The 20,997-nt window shown below is 46.9% G+C and overlaps 9 protein-coding genes across 9 annotated transcripts; 3 read left to right on the top strand and 6 right to left on the bottom strand.

The window, feature by feature from the left end:
• Positions 1-434: 434 nt before the first annotated feature.
• On the top strand, positions 435-2,552 carry CAS5 (Cas5p; the record flags this gene model as incomplete). The annotated part of the gene is made up of 1 exon (XM_020211370.1): positions 435-2,552. One exon carries the CDS (start codon positions 435-437, stop codon positions 2,550-2,552), a length of 2,118 nt encoding a protein of 705 aa, XP_020066866.1.
• Positions 2,553-2,814: 262 nt separating this feature from the next.
• AAT22 (Aat22p) lies at positions 2,815-4,017 on the bottom strand (the record flags this gene model as incomplete). The annotated part of the gene is made up of 1 exon (XM_020211369.1): positions 2,815-4,017. The coding sequence occupies one exon, from the start codon at positions 4,015-4,017 to the stop codon at positions 2,815-2,817; it is 1,203 nt and encodes a 400-aa protein (XP_020066865.1).
• Positions 4,018-4,325: 308 nt separating this feature from the next.
• CANTADRAFT_19355 (uncharacterized protein) lies at positions 4,326-6,173 on the bottom strand (the record flags this gene model as incomplete). Its single annotated transcript, XM_020206441.1, has 1 exon — positions 4,326-6,173. The coding sequence occupies one exon, from the start codon at positions 6,171-6,173 to the stop codon at positions 4,326-4,328; it is 1,848 nt and encodes a 615-aa protein (XP_020066864.1).
• Positions 6,174-6,976: 803 nt separating this feature from the next.
• On the bottom strand, positions 6,977-8,215 carry CANTADRAFT_43959 (Nem1-Spo7 phosphatase catalytic subunit; the record flags this gene model as incomplete). The annotated part of the gene is made up of 2 exons (XM_020209031.1): positions 6,977-7,783; positions 7,901-8,215. 2 exons carry the CDS (start codon positions 8,213-8,215, stop codon positions 6,977-6,979), a joined length of 1,122 nt encoding a protein of 373 aa, XP_020066863.1.
• A 949-nt stretch (positions 8,216-9,164) lies between these two features.
• Positions 9,165-11,795, bottom strand: CANTADRAFT_24568 (uncharacterized protein). The gene has a single exon (XM_020207157.1). The coding sequence runs from the start codon at positions 11,688-11,690 to the stop codon at positions 9,303-9,305; it is 2,388 nt and encodes a 795-aa protein (XP_020066862.1). The 5' UTR covers positions 11,691-11,795; the 3' UTR covers positions 9,165-9,302.
• Positions 11,796-12,004: 209 nt separating this feature from the next.
• Positions 12,005-13,210, top strand: CANTADRAFT_45761 (uncharacterized protein; the record flags this gene model as incomplete). Its single annotated transcript, XM_020209244.1, has 1 exon — positions 12,005-13,210. One exon carries the CDS (start codon positions 12,005-12,007, stop codon positions 13,208-13,210), a length of 1,206 nt encoding a protein of 401 aa, XP_020066861.1.
• Positions 13,211-13,390: 180 nt separating this feature from the next.
• On the bottom strand, positions 13,391-14,527 carry RPS6A (40S ribosomal protein eS6). Its single transcript, XM_020207156.1, has 2 exons — positions 14,443-14,527; positions 13,391-14,266 (listed from the first exon to the last, which is right to left on the bottom strand). The coding sequence occupies exons 1-2, from the start codon at positions 14,446-14,448 to the stop codon at positions 13,562-13,564; spliced, it is 711 nt and encodes a 236-aa protein (XP_020066860.1). The 5' UTR covers positions 14,449-14,527; the 3' UTR covers positions 13,391-13,561.
• Positions 14,528-14,952: 425 nt separating this feature from the next.
• RLM1 (Rlm1p) lies at positions 14,953-16,830 on the bottom strand. Its single transcript, XM_020207155.1, has one exon. The coding sequence runs from the start codon at positions 16,747-16,749 to the stop codon at positions 15,079-15,081; it is 1,671 nt and encodes a 556-aa protein (XP_020066859.1). The 5' UTR covers positions 16,750-16,830; the 3' UTR covers positions 14,953-15,078.
• Positions 16,831-16,894: 64 nt separating this feature from the next.
• On the top strand, positions 16,895-17,356 carry CANTADRAFT_119341 (uncharacterized protein). Its single transcript, XM_020206213.1, has one exon. The coding sequence runs from the start codon at positions 17,040-17,042 to the stop codon at positions 17,307-17,309; it is 270 nt and encodes an 89-aa protein (XP_020066858.1). The 5' UTR covers positions 16,895-17,039; the 3' UTR covers positions 17,310-17,356.
• Positions 17,357-20,997: the final 3,641 nt, after the last annotated feature.

Below are 20,997 nucleotides of genomic sequence, written 5' to 3'. Positions count from 1 at the left end.
GCGGGCTCTGCCGCGGTCCCACTGCCGCCTCCCTCCTCCGCCCATGTAGCTCCCCTCCTCCACCGTCCTACGTGCGCGCGCTCCCCGGCCTCTCCAAGCCCCATCTTCCATCGCTGATTTTTACTACTGTAGGCAGAATCCTCCCATTAGCTGTAACCACGCGCTGCCAATCTGGCACAAACCACTTCTTCAACTTTATCACTCGACACCTTTATCTTCACCACCAACGTCCCGTGAAGCCCCGTGAAGCCTTCCATCCGCTGCCTCGCCCCCATCGCCGTCCACCACCCTGCTGTCTGATTGAGGCTTGGCCAACTCAGCGTTAGACTCTAACCACCACTTGAAATTCCCGTTAGCGCCAGAACATCCACCACCACTACCTCTCTCGCTGACAGTCCCCCTCCTCTTGCCCTAACCCTGGTACCGTTTCCGCCATGGACAAGTACCTCATGAGCTCGCCCACCCAGCTATCCCAACCGTTCGAAGCCTCCAACGACTCGTTCCACTTGGGGTTGGACCTCGCCGACTACGAGTCCTCCTCCAACGACAAGCACTACAACGCAGAGGTGGTCCCGGTCTCCAACAACTCCAAGTCGTTCATCGGCACCGACTACGACGCCATGAACCTCATGGCCTACCCCAACGCCAACGGCTCCATGGCTGAAGATGCCACTTTGAACGGTGACCCCTCCGACTCGACCTACATGGACGACGCTGGCTTCGGGTCGGCCTCCACCAAGTTCAGCCACTCCAAGAATGTCTCCCTTGACGACGGCATATACTCGTCCCAGCTCCTCTCTAACCAGTTCTCCTCCCACAAGGCCTCCCACCAGTCCAACTTGTCCACCTCGTCCATGATATCCATGTCACAGGACCCGCCCATGTACTTGGACTACTCCAAATCCACGGGCACGTCGGATTTCAACAACATACACAGTTCATTTTCCAACAACACTATTTATTCCATGGAGTCCATTCCACAGTTGTCCTCTTCAGTGTCGAACCACTCGTTGTCGGACTCTCCATCCTCCCAGCAGACTTTCAACAAGCCTTCGCTGGCCCAACAAATTCACCTCCACCAACCGGTAGTGGCCACGCCCCGGAGAATCGGAAGAAACAAGTCATTATCCGTTTCGTCGATGAACAACCTGTTCAATACCCCTATGAGGGGCCACTCATCTGCCGCTCTCTCCCCCGTGAACTTGGCCGGAAACCCTTCATCGAAGGTTACTAAAACTCCTCATTCAAAGCCAAAGGGTCATTCAAGATCTAGGTCGAAGATGTCTCTTGATACACCAGTAGTATTGGGAGCTACCAAGTCTTCATCGTTCCAGAACTTGGCTGGAAACGCTAACTTGAACCCTTTTTACACCCCATCTACATTTGTCTCCCCAAGAGTGGATCAAACTTCGGGTGATATAGACGACATAGGAACTCCTTTGCCCACCCCAAGTTCCAATAGGAATACCGCAGTTTCTGCTGTTGGTTCTTTCCTTTCCCCATCAAATAATTGGACCAATCCTTCTACTACAAACTTCGGGACCCCATTTCCTTTGAAAAGAACAGAAACGCTTGAATCAATCAAAATTGAGGATCAAGATGATGATGCATTAAAACAATTGAAGAAGGCCAAATCTCTTTCGAGTTTCCCACAACCAGGTTTAAAAATGAAGAAAGACTCTTTTCCTCATACTGATCTCACTCAGTTGGCTACAAAGCTTTCGTCAACTACTACAATTCAAGATCTGGAAGATATTGTATCCTCAAATTCAACTCCTGGTGTATACTATTCTAGCACCTCACCATCGCATACCTTCGGAAAACCACTTACTTATTCCGATGCCAAGTCATATTCTGTGCCAACAACGAGCACAGAATACGCGGACCAAATCAATGGCAAGCCGGGCATTGATTTGATGCTGGCGCAATTTGCAACAGAAGGTGCTAATAAGATGAATAGAAGGCCCATGGTTGCTGCATTCACTAAATCATATCCAGCATCTATTGATTTGGCTTCAATTGCCACCTCTCCAATGGATGCCAGTCTCTCAGCTCCCACCACCTTATCTCAACAATATCAACAGTCAATGAGAAATCCAACTCCACTTTCTGCACCAAATTCAGGCAATGGTTCCGTGCCAAACGGTGCTGCCTTATTGCCACCAATGGCAACGTTTTCAACGCAAGCGGAATTTCTTAATGATCAATATCAAGGTACCCCACCATCAATGGATTTATTGCAATTAGATTCGAAATCACAAGTATCTGTCCCAAGTTCATCGATCACCCAGTTGAGAAATATGTCTAAGATAGATATTCCAATTGTCAAGAATAACCGTGCCGACAAGGACGACAAGAAGGAAGCAAAAAAGAAACACAAGTGTCCCATTTGTGAAGCTAGGTTCCAGAGACCTGAACATGTAAAAAGACACATGAAGAGTCATTCTTCTGAGAAACCATATCAATGTGATCAACCTGCTTGTGGGAAAAGATTTAACAGAAAAGATAACTTGAAGGCACATTTGAAGAAGATTCACCAGAGACAAGTCTAGTCCGTCAACACGTGTTGCACCCACCATCATCATTATCGTGGCACTCATCGCCCTCCATCATACAGTCATTCCTTTGCATCACCACTTGGTAACACCCCACATGATACTTTATTTCTCCTGCTTAAGCAGCCTGCCACGCAGACTTTACTACTACTAAGGGTATTTCAATCTCCATATTCTAGCGTAATGTACTACTAAAGTTGTTACAAGAGACGAGTCAATTCACATAGATTCTTTCATAAACGTTGTATTTCAATTTAATCTAGTTAGCACTTCCTCTGACAACGGTATCGACAGCCCTACAGAAGTAGTCGATATTGGCATCGTTCAAACCAGAGACGTTGATTCTACCGTAGGTTGTAGCGTAAACGTGGTGGTGGACTGCCAATTGTTCGATGTGGTCTTCAGTCAAACCGGAGTACCAGAATAATCCGGTTTGTACGAGGACTGGGCTCCAGTCACCCGGGGTCTTCAATTCCACGAACTTTTGGTGGACCTTTTCTCTGATGGTCCTCAATCTCTTGGTGACATCAGCAACGTTTTGGTCCCATTCCTTGGTCAATTCTTCCGACTTGAAGACTTCGGCAGCAATTCTGGCACCCCAGGCTGGGGCAAAAGAACAGATTTTTCTGAATAAAGCCAACAAAGTACTGGTAACGTTTGGAAGGAGGTTACGGTCTTGGACAACCACATGCAAAGCACCGGTTCTTTCACCGTACAAACCCAAGTTCTTGGAGAATGACTGACACACGAGGAAATCGATGTTCAACTCGTAGAAATATCTGACTGGCCAGGCATCCTCATACTTGTCACCAGTGGCAAAGCCTTGGTAGGCGGTGTCGAGAATTGGGATCAACTTGTTCTTCTTCATCAACTCACCAATGGTCTTCCACTGGTCCTTGGAGAAATCGGCACCAGTAGGGTTGTGGCAACAAGTCTGCAATAAGAAGATCGAGTTGGCTGGTGCGGTGTTCAAAGCCTCCAACAACGAGTCGAAGTCGATCTTCTGGGCCTTTTCGTCGTAGTGGGTGTAGGTGTGAGCCTTTCCACCAGCAAAGTCAATGGTCTGGTAGTAGTTGGACCAGGCTGGGTTTCCCACGTAGTAGTCCTTCCATCCAGCTTCGGTCAAGAAGTTGGTGGCCATGTAGATGGCTCCGGTACCGGAAATGGTCTGGATGGTGACGATGTTGTCGTTCTTTCCGTACTCTCCGAAAACCACATCTCTGGCACCCTTGTTGAACTCGGGAATACCCTGCATGGTAGTGTAGCTGTGGCCAGGGTCGTTGGTGTGCAAGATCTCCTTTGCCTTCTTGACCACAGGGAAGGTCAACGAAGAACCATCCTCGTCCTTGTAGACTCCAATGGTGACATCCACCTTGTCAGGACTGGAGTCCTGGGCGGATCTGACCATCACTTTGATGATGGGGTCGGCAGGTTCGATTTGTAACTTGGAGTAGATGGACATGTTGGCGGTGGTGGATTTTCAACAGATCTTCCAGCGTCTTTAAATGTAGTTATGACTAAGTCGGTTGAGATCGGTTATATGCGCTACAATGAAAAATGAGCCGCAGTCCCAAAATGGAACTTTTAGTGGGGCCGTTTCGAGCAAAATGATCTGCACCGTTACTGGCGTTGACAGCACCATGAGTGTGCTGTCGACGGACTATTGGAGGGGCTGAAGTGGTGGTGTCTAGAGTCTAAACGATGGGTTGCTCGGCGCTCGCTGCTAACGCCGCAATGATGTAGGATTGAAAGAGGTCTACCCTCACGGATCTATTTACTGGCAATGTTGGTGCAGATCTGCACTAATTCGTCAGCGTCGTTGTAATCGCTCCAGAATGTAATACTGGTGGCACAAACAAACTTGGAATTGTTCTTCAATATCTCGTGCTGCAGAGTCTGCGGTTGTGCCAATTGTTCCCTCAACTGCACAAGGAACTCCTTGTAGGGATCCACGAGCTGGGCCTTGAGGGTCTGTTTGTCCAGGTACAAGTACTCAATCAAGTCTTGGGGCCCCACCTTGTGCGAGGTCAAGTTGTGGTACATCATGCCTAGCGTCTTCAACTTCTCCAAGAACCCATCGAGCTGGCTCGCTTTCGGGGGTACAGATACCGCGGTGGTAATGAGCTTCTTGATGAACTGGGTGTTGTCGGGGGTGTTTGCGGTGGTGATGGGCGAGTCCTTGAAAACACTGACGTAGGCCTGGAGCAAGAGGTACTGGGTGTCTGCACTCTCATCAGAGCCATCTATGATGTAGTTCCACAAATCCTTGAAGTCTAGAATGTTATCTTGGTTGGTTATGAACGCTAACCTGATCAATTTGTTGACGAACTTCTGGAAGATTTGGTAAACATCCTGGTAGTACTTCCCATTATCGACGATGATCTTCACGAACCTGCTGAACAAACACTCGTAGTTTGCTAGCACATATGGCGCATTGGATGACGTCAAAAGGTTGTTGAGTAAATGCAAAGATTGGATCTGAATCACATCGTTTACATGCATGTCGAAAAATGCCCTGTAAAAAGCCTCAAGGGAAAGCTCGTCCTCTATCATATCCACCACTTCCTTCAACCTGTCCTTGTTGGTAATATAGTTACCCAAGTTGATAGCGCTTGCAGCCAACACATAGGGGTCCACCGTTACTTGGGTGAAGTATTCTATCGAAGCCTTGATGTCTTTCGTGCTGTCAAAACTCTTCATTGACGAGATACACCCGCTGACAGCAAAAAGCTTTCTCTTTATGTGAGTCTTGTTAGGAAAGTTGTCAGGGATCTTGCCAATAAGCTTCAAACTGCGTTGATTTGCGTCTATTGAGGAGAAGTCCAAATCCTCGAAAGTAGTGAGGAAAGACACGGTGCCAGCTATGTTGAGAATGATCTCGTCTAGGTCGAATAGGTCCAGCTCCTCGTCGTCCTCGGTCTCCTCGTTGTCTTCTATCAAGTTGAACTTTTGCAATGAATCGAGTATGGTGGAGGCGATGCTAAGCAAATAATCCACCAATTTGACCGCTATTGGTCCGTATTCGTCGGGCTTGCTTGGAATGGTGGTGGCATTGACATCCACCAACTCTTTCAAGAACTCGAACGCGTGCTGGAAGTTGAATACCTCGGAGATCTTCGTGGGTGGAAGGTTGTGATTGAGGTACAGGTAGAGGGGCTCCAAGAGGTGGTGTTCCAAGAGCCACAGCAAGTACTTCTGCTTGTAGGTGTCGCTGTGGATGAACTGGCCGAGTATGATGACGATGCGCTTGTTGATGGACGGGTCGGCGCCAGGGTCGTTCAAACAGTGTTTGATCTGGATCCAGAACTGGGGAACATGGTGGTTAGCACCCTGAAAAAAGAGCCTGTTGTCGTCGCTGTCGGCCAACAAGTTGACGATGCATCGGGTGACCTCGAGGATCAACGGCACCTGGTGCTGGTGCTTGTGGAGAAGGTAGCTGGCGAGGTTGGCACTGGAGGTCTCCACAATAAGCGGCAAGCTGTCGGTGACCTCGCAGCTGGTACGGATGTGCTCCTCACGGAGGTGGTTTCCCAACGCCTGGAAGTGCTCCGTGTTGTGGGGATGCTGGCGGATCGAGCTGAGGACCTCCGTTATCGACATTGGTGGTGGTATGGCCATTGCAAATCAACTATGGTTTGCATACGGACCTCGATTGGTGCGACGGCAGCATTGGGCGTTGGACGGCGCCTGGTGCGAGTGGTACAAACCCACCAGGGAGAATGTAGCATCGCGCAATGGCTGGCGGTGATTGTATGCCACACAGGTGGGCTGGGGGACCCTGAGCGACGGCACGTAGACAACAAGGCATTGTCGGGGTTTCCGTTTTGGCGGACAATAGCCAGACGAGCGGCGGTGGTGGGAGTTGCTGGAGGGCTTGGTGCGGAATATATCGGTGGCTTGGTGCGGAATATATGGTAGCACAGGATGATATTTTACAACCAGCCAGGGCATGAATTTGGTTCCCGCAGCTCAGGAAGGAAGTCATTGTTTGCGGGACTGCTAAAGTTGAATTAAATGTTAAAAACTCAGTGGAGTCACTGAGATTTTCAACACCTGAATGTATCTGGTGGTAAAATTACAGTGGTATACCTAGTAAAGTCACTAGTATGAGTACGAAAATCGTAGCTATAAAATTCCAAGAAAATCATTGGGCATCGAAGCAATCGCGCCAGAAATAAAGAAGTAATATCCAATAATCGCTCAATTATCAAGGTGGAACCAATTGGCCAGGTAATTATATTAAGCAAATTTTTCAACCAGTTTCCCAGTCTTTTTGATCGAGTAAGAATATGTAAGGCATCACTTTCTTTGTTTGTCATACACTCTCCAGCTTCATTTCTTACTTATCGTGTATTATCATAACATAACGTCTAACTTTTATATGTGGGCCGAAGAAGGAACCAGTCTATCTTCTTGACCTTCTAGGCCTCAAACACCTTCTCGCCGCTCCGCAACCCCAAGATGTATCTGACATCGATGCACAAGCTCAAGCTATGGAGCATGGGCAACAAGTTGAGGAGGTCGCGGTCGCTCTGGTCGTTGATCCACCCTTCGATCATTACCGCGTTGTCTTCGTGCAAAGCGTAGCTCACAGGCGAGTTGTCCAAGATGATGACGTTTTTGAGCTCGTCTTCTTTGGGGTAGAATCGAGAGAGATCCTTGATGTATCCAACCCCCTCTCTATAAGTGCAATCGGATCTATAATAACGTTTGGTGAATATTTTAGGGGCCAGCGAAGTGTCGCCGCGGGGTCCCGACTTTTGCTGCTCGTGAGCCTTTCGGTGGTCTATGATGTCATTTTCGAGCCAGTCTATGATTGGGTCCGCATACTCCTTGACGCTGGCAGTGAAGATCTGTAGTTCGAACCACTTGGAGATTTCCTTGAGGAAGTAGTCGCAAAACGGACGCTTGTGGACGTAGTAGAGCGAGGCCATGTTGTGAAGCTTGACCTCGATCACCTTGGGAGCCGAGGCGGACGACGAGTTGAACGAGCGAGGCGAGCCTCGCGACAACGAGTGGATAAGCGTCTCATCCAAGTCCAAGATCAACGTCTTGCGGCGTTTTTTGTGGGGGTTTCGGGAAAGTGGGTACAATCGTTGTGGTGGGGGAATGATGTATTTGGATGATGCGGTGGGGGACTTGATGGTATTGGCAATGATGTTTTCCTGCTTCAAGAGCTCGGTCTTTTCGTCGATGCCTGACACGTTGGTTCGGATCTTGCGAGGCGACTCGGCAAAGCTGAGGGTTTTGGGGGTGGGGGTGTCAATGGAGGTCCGCACAAGGGTATCCATGAGGGCCTTGTCATCGTCGATCTTTTCATCGTCCTCGTAGAGGATGACGTCCACCTGGCTGGCGTCCGGGTACGACTTGGTCAACCCCAACTGCTCGAAAAAGTATGCAAATGGGTAGGTCACTAGAAGCCATATAAACAACACTGGCTTGAGAATAAGGTGGTTGGGAAGGAATAAAAAGGCGTCCACGAGGCTGTTGAGGTAGGAAGGTGCTGTCGTGGCTGGCAGCGCTTTCTGGAGGAGTTCGGGTTCAGGAGCCTCTTCGTTTGCGGTGTACTCCTCGGGCAAGTCATCCTCGATGGGAGGCATCGAGTACGACTTGGGGTAGAGGTTGTCCAAGGACTTTGCTAGTAACTTGATGGAGTTCATGGTGTCATGCTACGGATGCTGGGAGTGGGGGATGCTGAAGCGAACTCTGGGTCGGGGTCAATGGATGATGATTGCACTGACCTTAAATCACGATCATCCCCATAAGCATATGCTCCAGATGGAGGCGCGACAATGTCGCGCCTCATGCAACCGCAAACTGCCCGGTATTTTGGGCACCAACAATTATATTTGCCAGAATGTTGTGACTACATGTTGGGTGGGGATGCGAGCATGGATGATTTCTGCGGGGCACCTGGAACGGCGCCAGAAACTGTCATCCACAGTCGCAGACATGGCGGATCTGACAGCGACACTGACGTTGCCAGCCTGGCCACGTTGCCTCGTGATTGCTACTGTCCCCGTGGTGCGAGATGAGAAGCGTGAGGGCAGGTGTGCGTGTAGTTTGTTGGTGGTTAATGCGGACCAAAACGGAATGTTCCGGCGCAGGGGACGGACATCTCGTTGGGTCACTGGAACGAGTTTGGGTCTGTCTGGGCGCAACGTCCTGCTAGATCCGTGCCGGGTTGGTTGCAGGACATGGCTGGTTCCGGAAAACTCGCCCAAATTGTAGAAAACTCGCAAAATCCCGCCAAATTACCTGTTTCAGAATGACTACTGATGACTAGGGATGACTATCTGTATTTTTTGGCATACTGGGAGTACTATAGAAATATGGGAAAGTCCAGAAACGGGAGCGTACATTTAACTACAAGAGACTAAATATGGAGATTTTTTGCCATTTCGTAAAGCTAGACCAGTAAGGAGGTTATTAGGCTATTTACCATTCAATAGTAAAATAGAGGCGTATAGGCATATAGTATTAGCCATTTTATGATACTACCGTTTTAATGGCCAACGGCTCGTCTCCACTATTTTAGAGCTGATCATAGGATTATGGGTCATACAGTGGTTAACTACGAGTTTGCAAAGGTGTAAGCTACGTTGAGTATGAACTCGTATCATATCGTAATTATTAGTTGGCTGTGCCATGCTATAAATGGTCCCAATATCGGTAGTATTAGTTTGGGACCACCGTGCTAATAGTCTGCACGGTATTATCAGTTTGGGCTCTCATGGTGCTGTCCAGTTAGCTCACAGTATTATTAATGAAATTCTGGAACACCAGTCTGATATACGAGAGATTCGACTGGTCCGATTGGGTCAACTTGCGGAGATCGATGATATCGTCGTCGTTACCTTCGTCGTCGTCGTCATCGTCGTCGTCTCGCTCCACATCTCCATAGTTCTCCTCGTCCTCGTCGTGCTGGTCGTCGATGTGGAAATTGTTCAGCAAATTCGTCTGGGCTAGTCTCATCAAGTGCATGTCGAAGCCTGCCTGCTCAATCTCGGGTGCCGCAGGGGTATTTTCGTCATCCTCCTCCTCGGGCTTAATTAATCTGAGCTGGTTGGTGTTGTAACTCTTGCAGTACTTACACTTCAACCCGAGCACATGATACCCCACGTTCGACTTTCCCTTACAGTCGTTGCATCCCACGATGCACCGCCAGTTGCTGTAGGGAGCAGGTAACGGTGACTGCAAAATCTCCTGGTCCAAGATCCGGAACTGAGTCTCCGCGTTCACCACTGTTTTCTTACAGAGCGGACACTTGTAGGAATGCTTGATCAATTCGTCGTAGCAGTGCTGGTGGATGGAGTGTCCGCATTTCATGAATACCACCTTGTGCACCGAGGTGAAGAGATACTCGTTGCAGATGGGACAGTCACAGTGTGTGGTGTTGGTCAAGCATTTGTGGTTTTCCCGCAAATCAATTGAGAGACAGTTGTTGCATTCGTCGCAATGGAAGTAGTCCTTGTCGAGCCCAAGCCCCAATCGACAGATCCCACACTTGTCACAGTGGTAGATATCCTTGGTGGTGTCATTATCATACAACACGCACTTGGAGCAGAAGTAGTTGGCCAACTCTTGCTCACAGTTGATACAATAGGGCGAGTCGGGAACCTGTGGCGTGTTACACTTCATGCAAAGAATATGTTTAACATCTGACCGGACCAACTTGTGGGACTCAACAGCATCATGGCAGAACCGACAAGGATACCACTTGAGACAGGTAGGACACTCCAATTTGCAATTTCTCTGGTAGTGCTGGCAGCCGAGGATAGTCTGCTCCAGATCGTGGTACGAGGGTACAGTATCCTGCTCCGTGAGCATAACTTCGTCCTCGTCGGACTCATTTTCTGATGCCACTAAGGGCTCGAACTCTATTTCCTCTTCTCTCTCTATTTCCTCCCCACGCTCTTCCCTGGGATCACTTTTTAGCACCAATTTTTGATGCTTTAGCGTAGACGGTAATGGCAACTCGCCGTTATTGTTCTGTAACAACTTTTCGTTGACGTATCTGTAATAATTTCCCATCATGAGTCTTGTGACCAACTTGTTCTTAGACAGCTGTTGCAAGTTGGTCAATCCTTGAATCTTTTGGATTTTCTGTCTTAAGAGATCTTCCTTTATGAAGTCATCTAAAGAATTAAGATCTGTCAATGCTTTCACTTCTTCAGGGGTTAATCCATCAACGTTGTCCAAATCACTCGTGGCAGTTCCACTTTCGTCATTATTGCTATTCAAGTAGATTTCTTGTATTCTGCCTTTTCTTCTTTTATACTTGCCAACGCTTTTAGCTTCAGGTTTGACAATTTCATTAATTAATGGTTGTTCACTATTGACGATTTTTCGTACCACGCCAGGTTCTGTTTGTTCCTCACTAGAATTATTTTCTGTCTGGTCATAGTCATCGTCGTAGTCACTCGTGTCCTCGACTGGCAAAGATATCGTTTCATTGATGATATCAGTAAGTGGTTGGAGTCTTTCTACAGCAGCAGTAATACTAAGACCTAGATCCAAATCATTCAAGAAATTATTCATCTGGATCCTCGTAGAAATTGAAGTCTTAATAGAACTGATCAAACGCTGATAATCCCCTTCTGGATTCTCATTATCTTCTTTGGGTTTCGCAGCTCGAATGTAGCTGGTCACATAGGTTGAGAATTCCTTAGAAAATTCCTGGATCCTACCCAACTCGAATGTGGGCAAGTTAGGTAGGTTTGGCATATCTGGTATTGTGGTTAAGAATGCTTCCCTGTTGAGGTATGAACCAAGATTCAAGTTTAAATAATTGAGGTTCAACCTACCAATTTTATCCAAATCTTCGGTCAAGGAGTTTTCACTGGCATCTGAATCCAGATCCCTCGCATCCTTATGAGGATGATGCAGCATATTTGATGTGGTGGGTAGGGCTGCTCCTTTGTTAAGATATGATGCGAGATTCAAGTTGAAATAGTTGAGGTTCAATTTGCCTATTTGATCCAAATCTTCAGTCAAAGAGTTGTCACTGCCATCTGAATCCAGGGCACCTGCATTCGTATGGTTTCGATGCTTTCTTTTGCGGCCATGCTTCTTGGATCCTGACCAAGATGGCTGCTGTGAAGGACTCTGAGAATCCACGGCACTTGTTGCCATTTTCTTGCGAGAAACAAGTCTGAAACAATCAAAGGCTCAACAAAGTTGTGTTCAATGCTGTTTTGAGTAGCGACACCAACCGAGTCGTAGGTTTCGGGGATTTCTAATTTGGGCCACCATCTATTTTGGGAGTCATGTGATTGTAGATCTCCAACGTTCGAAATCAACGCTCACGTGATGACTCCTCTCAATCGGATGCAGATGAGGTAAGGCACAACCGCCTCAGATTTGACCGTACTATCAGGCCCTTCACAACTTCAGGTGCCCCATACTTGCCATTTGACAGCTTAATTCACATTCTGCTTGTTTAGTCAATGAGTGTACCAGCCAACATTACTCTACCCAGCGATGAGGCACGGATTACCATAGACAAGACCGTTGGGTATATACTAAAAAATGGAACAGGGTTTGAACAAAGACTTAAAGACAACAACAAGGACCACAAATTTGACTTTTTGGAGGAGGGAAACCAGTTTAACGAATACTTTAAGTGGAAAATCGGGAGGCATGAGCAGTCACAACAAAAAGCACCAACTGCATCATCATCGGAAGACACGCCTATAATAGCGGCTGCCCCATTACAGTTCAAGACAAAGTTCCCTCGTGCAGTATCGAACCTCGACTGTGACATTATCAAGCTTACTGCCATGTTCGTAGCTAGAAACGGCGAAGGATACTTGACTAAATTAATTCATCATCAACACAAGCTAGGCAACAAGGCCCAGTTTGAATTCACCAAGAGCTCACACTCCTTGTACCAGTTATTTAGGCAGTATGTGACCCAATACAGAGCTATTCTTAGGTACTTGAGCGAAGAGGAGGCCTTGAGCATTGATGAAGATGTGATTCTGAATGCGTATAAAAGAGCTCAGTACATCGGCCTTCATACCGAGAAGAAAAAGAAAGAACGCAAGAATAAGGAAGACATACAAAAGCATTATGCTTCCATAGACTGGCAGGATTTTGCTTTGGTGGCAAAGGTAGAATTTGATGCTATTGATGAAGTACAAGAGTTAGCTGTTCCCCTCTCTCGACAAGACTTGGTCAATAGATCCTTGGAGGCAAAGAGGAAAGAGGTAGAGATGTTCATGGCAGCACCAATAAAGGAACAAGAACCTCCAATAGAGCCGGAAACTGAGCTACAAGACCAACCAAGTATTCCCAAGGCCGAAACAACTCAACATATGCCAGTAATAAAGGGTATGAAGATTAGAGCTGCGGGTGAGTCCAGATTGAGAAAAGCAGTACCAGGCACCAGCGAAAATACTATTAAGTGTCCAATCACTGGTAATGATATTCCCGAGCTGCAATTCGATACGCACTTGAAGGTGTTATTACGGAATCCAAGATATAAAGAAGAACAAGACAACTTTATGCGGAAGAATTTTAAGTACGAGTCGAATCTCACCACAGACCAAGTATATGAGAATATCAAAAGATTTGTGAGGAAGAGACAAGTTCCTGAGGACGCTGATGAGAAAATCGAGAAACGACTCAAGATTGGGCCGAATTTAGACTAGCTAACTAAATCAACTTTGACTGAGCGACATTTGATGGCAGTGCCAACAAAAGTGATGCTTGCGAACCTCGGCAGATAATTTAGTAATTCAACAATGTACATTTGTCTTAAGGAACACTCCCAACAGACATTCAGAAATTAGATTGTCAGTAATATTCCTAACAACAGAACTACGACTTAATAACCGATAGATTTATTAAATACACAAACGAAGAGACAGATTCAAGCCGAAGTATCTAAACTACAAAATATGACAACAGTATGTTTAGTATTAGGGTTCTTAGTTATGGGTGATGAAAATATACTGAAACCCGAAAATATACAGGACAGCTATAATCTAGAATCTTATAACTTAAGCCTTCAAGGAAGAGGCTCTCTTCTTCTTGATTTCAGCCTTCTCAGACTTACGTTCTTGCAATCTTTGGGCCAACAATTGAGCGTATTCAGCAGCAGCGTCTCTTTGTTGTTGAGCGTTCTTGATCTTTTGGGCCTTCAAAGCTCTCTTTCTTTGCAAGGTTTGTGGAGTAACCAAACGTTGGATCTTTGGAGCCTTGGTGTAGGTCTTGTCACCCTTGGTAACTTCACGTCTAACAACGAATTGTCTAACGTCATCTTCCTTGGTCAAACCGAAGAACTTTCTGATGTGGTTGGCTCTCTTTGGACCCAATCTCTTTGGAGTGGTGGAGTCAGTCAAACCAGCAATGTCTTGTTCACCTTGCTTGACAATGGAAAGAGCGAGGACAGACAAGTCTTGGCCGACGATACAACCTCTGACGGACTTTCTCTTTCTTTCACCGGTTCTTCTTGGTCTGTAACAAGAGTGACCCTTGGCCAACAACAACTTGACTCTGGTAGGGTGCATGACACCTTGCTTCATTGGGAAACCTTGCTTGTCGTTACCACCAGTGATCTTGAAGATGTAACCCTTGAATTCATCACCAACAGAGTCACCTTCGACTTCTTGGCCCATACGCTTTTCGTAGAAAACACGTAATTTGTGTTCGTCATCGATGTCGATAGACTTTTGGGTACCGTTAGCTGGGTAAGAAATGTTTAACTAAATGTTAGTATATGCTGACTGGGACTAACTCAACTGGCTAAAGACTAAGGGATTTCGATCGAGTATTAGAATGGCAATGGATGAAACGAAGGGGAGTATCATTGTTGTGGTCTTCGTGTGGTGTTGTCTATGATAGTCTTGTACTGATAGCCTCATGGTTTCGTGGGACATACCTTCATCTTGGACTTGGTCTACCTATGCTATCCTTTTCAAAAGTAAAAAAGTTTGTAGAAAAATTTTATATGAGTAGATGGTGAAATTTTCTTTGTGTTGCCTAAGTGAAAATTTCGTCGTTGGACAGTATTTTGCGACACGTGACCGATTCTGGCGCGCACTGAGGAATAGCGGCCATACGGGGTGGGTAGTGCGGAGAAAAGGGATAGGCCCTCGCACCAGTGCGTAGACACGTGAGATTTCTAACCTGGGGCTTCAGCCCTAGTTTCCTGCACCCAACCCAAGCACAATCTGTTCCATATCAATTACTGCAAAATAGGGCGCTAGGATGGGCCAACACACTGGCCAATCTTTCATAAAATCTTCATGATTAGTATATGTAGTTGATCGATACACTCGAGGCATAATAGGCTTTCCAATACGTGCGATATTCTGCGTTTGAACTACTCACCATTGCTTCCTAGGAAAAGAATCTACTACAATACTCCTTTCTGATCTACAAATCACTTTCTCTATGATACTTATACATCGTTCATTCAAAATAATCTCTATCTTTGCTGATCTCCTATAGCATAAATTGATACATGGTCATAACCCTAATAATATACAAACGAGAAATGAAAATCACAGACTCCCTATCTCTTCTGGTTAGGAGTGCCGGGGTTGGAATTGTTGGATTGGTTGTGTTGGTTGGCATTGCTAAAGGATGCGTTGGACATGAAGTGGAGTGGCGATGGCAAATTTTCACTTCGAGAACCCATGGGGGCCCGGTTCTGATTACCCACTTTTTTGCTGTTTGGGTCTGCCAAAGTCTGGTGTATACCGGGCCCAGTTGGACCTGCGGAAGGTAGCATATTCATAAAATATAAGGAGTTGTTGTTCAGTGGAGTCATCCCTGGAGGATTGGGCCAGTCTTGAGGGGCATAGAAATTAGACGGTGAAGGGAACATATCGTTGACGTACCTCGATGGAAGTCCTGACATTGGCGTCTGCTCTCCGTTGCTGTGAGAGTTTCCGTTGGGACCATTGTTGGCATTGTTGGTGGGAACCGAGTACTGCATTCCTCCTTGCTGGTTGATTAACGACGATCGTAGCTTATTTGCTGCATTGGAGTTGTTTGCGGCATTCTGATCATTGTTGTTCTGAGTATACACTTGGTTCATGACAGGAGTCGGAAGAATTGATCCTGGGTAAGCAGAGGAGGGCGAAGTCTGGGGAAGAGAGGTGTAGAACATATTGTTGATATTATTGGAGTTGGTGGTGTTCATTGACAAAGGGAGCGGAGGAGCAGTGGCACTGGAGGGGGACGAGCTTTGGGATTTGGGTTGTATGATCAATGGAAGCGTTGGCTTGCGAGTTCCATCTGGCGATCTGAAAGACGAAAACGTAGACCCCCTACTGGTGATTGGAGGTATATTAGATACTCCTAAACCATGTTGGGTGGAAGTGCCACGAGGTGGAGCATGCGTTGGTCCATTGGAGGACTCATTGTTGATTGAAGTGTTATGCATGGAGGCTTCCAGCGTCACGCTACTGTTGATTCTACCAGAACTGTGTCCGTTGGAAGAAGAATGCAAGCCGGTGTCAACAGCACTGATTGTGAGGGCGCTATCCGAAATAGCACTTTTATTCTTATTGCCCTTCTTAGAGTCTGAAGGTATTTGGACTCTAAGAACCGGACGCAAGGACTGCGAGCTGTTTGAATTGATGGAGTCCTCTCTCTTGTGCGATATGCTGTGGCCATGGCCATTTCCCTGGCCTAGTTCGTCCTTGTTTCTGTAATTGGGCTGGTTGAATGTAGGTACATTTGTCATAGAAATATGGGGCGGAGGAGGGGGATGAGGTTTTGGTCCACTCAACTTGGGAGACGTACGCTGGGTCTTGATCTCGGAAAAGCTTCTCTTGGCCCTCTTTGGCTCAGGCGGATCGCTATCGTAATCAGAGTCACCTTCCTCGCCTCCGTCATCCTCTTCCATATCGACACCACCATTGGATTTTTTGGTCAACTTCTCGTGGAGATAGCTCTTTTTCTTGTAGTTGCCGTAGTTTTCTGGGGATTTCGATTCCTGTGGCTTGAGATTGACACTGGTGTTGTGCTGGTAGAGCTTGATGAGCTCGTTGGTATCGACAGACGAAAACTCGTAGACCTTGTTGTTATTGCCGACGATGACCACGGCTAAGTCGACTTGGCACAACACGGCTAACTCGTGTGCCTTTTTGAAAAGCCCTGCTTTCCGCTTGACAAAGGTGACCGTTCTGTTACGGTCATCAGTAAGCGGTTGGATCTCAATCTTTCTCCTTCCCATGATAGAAAGCTTGGTTCTCCATATATATCAGCAGGATGTATGTCGTTATTGACAATCAGTAAACTTGTTGATGGATTCACTCCGAAGAGATATTAATAACTCTTCTCCTAAATATAGATTGATAAAAATAGCTGGGAGAAGAGTGCGGCACGTGAGCAGCCGTGGTGGTGTTCCATGGGGGGCAACGGCTGGGCTTGCAGGCTTAGTAGGGACCAGCCTCAGGAGCCAGGGCTGACTAAGCAGGCAACTAGTCGTGTGCCCGTGCAGGTTGTGGCGGCTTGCGTTGGCGAATGGTACTGGTGGAGATCGCCAGCCCTGAGATCAATCCCCGCGACATTGCCGCGACACCTCCTCCTCATTCCTGTTTGCCCGCAAGACATTTGCTACGCGCAATTGCGCCCGGTGCCACGCTCCTCCTGGCACGTGACTCCACCCGACACAACTTTTCGTGGTGTCCTCATACAGATCTATCAACACCTACAAGAGATCAGTCCTCGCTTGAGCTGGCGATTTCCATTTCTACTGCAACACGCCTCCCATTGATGTCTCATCAGTCATGAGCACTCAACCCCCACAACGCAAGAACAAAAAGAGGCTGAACAAGAAGAGAGCGGTCCACTACGCCGCTCCCGAGTCTGTCGATTCAGTCTCGAATCAATCGCAATTGGCGGATGCTGAGGAGAGCTCGACCCAGCCTTCCCAGAACATGGACTCCGACTCATCCGGCTCGTTGCAGCCGTTGAACGAGAACAAGTCCAACACCACCCGTGCCAGTATGTTGCATAGAGACAATGACGATTTGTTGGCGTCAGCCAACGTCGATGACGGCCACCAGAACAGAAGAGCCTCGATTGCGGACACCATCACCTCAATTGCCAGGCAGTCTGCAATTCATACCGACGACACGATCTTGAGGAGAGACCTGTTGGTTGGAGCCAGTACAGAAGCAACCACCACCGAAAATGCGGCGCATGAATCTGAGGTCAACACCCACGAGGAGAAGCCAGAGCTCGAAGACCAGCAACAGCAAAAGAACGAAATCAGGGAGGAGTCTGACGAGAGTCCACAAGATCCGTCCAAGTTCGAGCAATCTATCATCGACAACAAATTGACTATCGACGACCCAAATCCGCCACGTACCACCAGAGAAACCGAACCTGTGGTATCACCTTTCTCTAAGGAAGAACCTTCGGTACCTGAAACCACCGAATCTAAGGGAGGCGAGTCACTTGGTGGCCATATGCCTTCTATCGACCACAAATTAGACGACTTGTCTCAGGATCATCGCGATTCTGAATTTTCGGAATCTAAGGCTGATCCTATGACTTTGATTGAGGATAAGCGCAAAAGTGAGTTACAAGAATATGTTCCAGAAATAGATAACAATGGCGAGAAGTTAGAATTATCAGAGTTCGAACCTCATAATGATCAATTGAAGCCTTTGGATACTGCAGAATTGGAGGAATATGCAAGTGAAGGAATCGAGTCTGATCAGCATTTGGGTGAAGCTATTTCAAATGCAGAAGCAACCACTCATGCAATCGAAAATGAACAACCTGAAAAACAAAATGAGGTGGCCTTACCTTGGGGTGATGTAGCTAACAGTGAACCCTTACCCTGGGAAGCCCCAAATGTTCCATCAATGCCTCAACTTCATGATTCGCGTGAATCTCTCCCCTTGAGCTCAAGAGAGAATGTTTTTGAGGACGAACCCGAATCTAGTCAGGAAGAAACGCAGCATAACAATTTTATCGAGAGCCATGAAAGTGAGAAAAATCACCAGAATCAGATTTCGAACCCAGATGAAGACTTTTTCAAAAATCTCCAATCAGAAAATCCTGAACAAACCTTGGATAGTCAATCAAAAGAAGCATTACCATGGGAATCGAATGAAAAGGAAGTCGAGCCAACGGCTAACCCTAGCGATTTATTTGGAGAGGAGGCGGAAGATGATTTCTTCGCCCAAGTTCAAAATGGTCAATTATCGGAGGCTCCTGGCGTAGAATCCTCATCGAACCTTGTTGAACAGAGTGAACTGGCACACATAGAAACACCGGATAATTTGTTTGAAGATGACGATGACGATTTCTTGAATGAGATAGGAGCAAACAATGAGCCACAAAGTATCATAAACCAGAATGAGGGTTCCGAGTCAAAAACCGTGCTTGATCTTGATGACAAGTTTGCAGCTTTGGATTTGGACGATGACTTGCTTTTGGATGATGACTTCTTGGATGAAGCTCCATCTGCTCCACAAACAGAAGTCACACCCTTACATGCTGCGCCAAGGCTGTATGTCCCTCAACCTAGCTCCCAAAATCAATATCAGGCACCTCACTCGGCTGCTCCAAGCATTCACAATAACTTGGATACAGTTAAGAAGAAGAGTGACTTTTATGATTTTCCTGAGAATTTGATTGTGAAGAAGGTTAGACCAGCCAGCAGGACACCAAGCAACAAGTATTCAGCGCCGCAGCCTAACGCAAATACTCCTCCATCACTTCCACCTAAGCCAAATCAAAATGAGCAAGCACAAGGGGCCAGCTCGCCTTATGTCGCACCCACTCCAACAGCTCTGAAGCCAAGTACTTCATCTCAAAGTTCCTTTTTTGGTGAATTGCCTGTTCCAACAAAAGCAAAGGCTAAACCAGCAAGAGCAGCAGCAGCAGCAACTATCCAGAAGCCAATAAAACCAGCTCAGGCACCAGCTAGCCAGTCTCCATCCGTGCCTCCTCAACCAATCAGCAAAGCACCTCCAGTTAATCCTTACATGCCAAGCAAGCCACTTGGATCTAATCCAAATGTTTCCCTGTATGCTCCTACTGCGGGCCCTCAGCGTCCATTGGCCCCAAGCAGTAATCAAGGTTATACTCCTCCTGCAAGTGGTAGTCAAGGCTATGCTCCTCCTCCAAGTGGAAATCAAGGCTATGCTCCTCCTCCGAGCGGAAATCAAGGGTACGCTCCACCTCCAAGTGGAAATCAAGGTTACGCTCCACCTCCTAGTGGAAATCAAGGTTACGCTCCACCTTCAAATGGAAATCAAGGTTACGCTCCTCCTCCAAGTGGACAGGGGTATGTTCCAGGGCCCAATCAACCATCGGGGCAGCCTCAAGATAGAAACCAATACTTCCCTCCTCCCCAATCAATGCCTCCACCAAACTCAAAGAGCTTACCATCCACACAAGGTCATCTCCAACCTTTTCCAAGCATTCCCCTCCAAGGTGGTCAATCTAATGGGCGTAGGATGTCAAACGCTTCCCCTATAAACACCAACGTTCCAAAGGTGCAAGGTAGTAACTCCGCTAATAGCCCATATGTTCCCAATGCCGGTCCTTATGCACCAAGTCTGTACCAGAAGACCCATTCAAGAGCTAGTTCTCTAGTCGGCGTCAAAGGTAAGGACTTGAACCCGTATGCTCCAGCTCTTCCAACCGTTGAATCCGCTCAAAATATCAAAGATAGTTACCCAGGGCCACAAAATTCAGCACTTCCACCTGTTGGTAGAGCTCGTGGGTTCTCAAATACAAGAGGGAATATTTACTCTAAATCGCAGCCAGCACCAAAGATTTTGAATCCAAATTCTTTGAACCAAAGGCAATTTCCAATTTTCAACTGGAGCAACTCGGGGAAAGTGGTTTATTTGACACCAACTGTTCCAGTTAACTCTTATAATCCTGATGTTGGAGCAGTTAATGTGAAACCGGCTAGTGATGTTTTCGCTGATAAGGGTATCTATTCGAACTTCCCAGGCCCCTTAAATAAATTGAAGACGAAAAAGAAAGACGTTGAGAAGTGGTTGGAAGATAATATTCATTTGTACTCAAACGACCCCACTAAGTTGAATGAGTTATTGCTCAATCAAGTCTTTTTACACCTCTTGAGAAATGATGGAAATGTGAGGGCCACGGAGTTCTTGAAAGCAATTTGCTCAGTTTTGAATCCAACCATCGATTACTATTCTGAATCTATTCCTGAAGCACCTGGATCTCTTAGTGTTGGTGCCAACGCTTATAGGTTAGACAATTCGGGTATTTCTCACGTCTTTTCATTAATACAATCTGGTCGCATTGAAGAAGCATTGCAATTTTCTCTTTCCAGGGGTGACTGGGCTATTTCGTTGGTGATAGCCAACTTCTCGGGACCCGAAAAGTTCGCGAAAATTGCTTCTGATTATGCAAGAAGCACATTTCCATTCCAAAAATCTAACAACAAAGTTCATCATTTGATGCCTCTTATCTTGAAGGTCTT

This window comes from Suhomyces tanzawaensis (assembly GCF_001661415.1).
Source record: "Suhomyces tanzawaensis NRRL Y-17324 unplaced genomic scaffold CANTAscaffold_1, whole genome shotgun sequence".
NCBI lineage: Eukaryota > Fungi > Ascomycota > Pichiomycetes > Serinales > Debaryomycetaceae > Suhomyces > Suhomyces tanzawaensis.
Note: the sequence above shows the minus strand (reverse complement) of the source record. Positions and strands in the feature narration are given on the sequence as shown.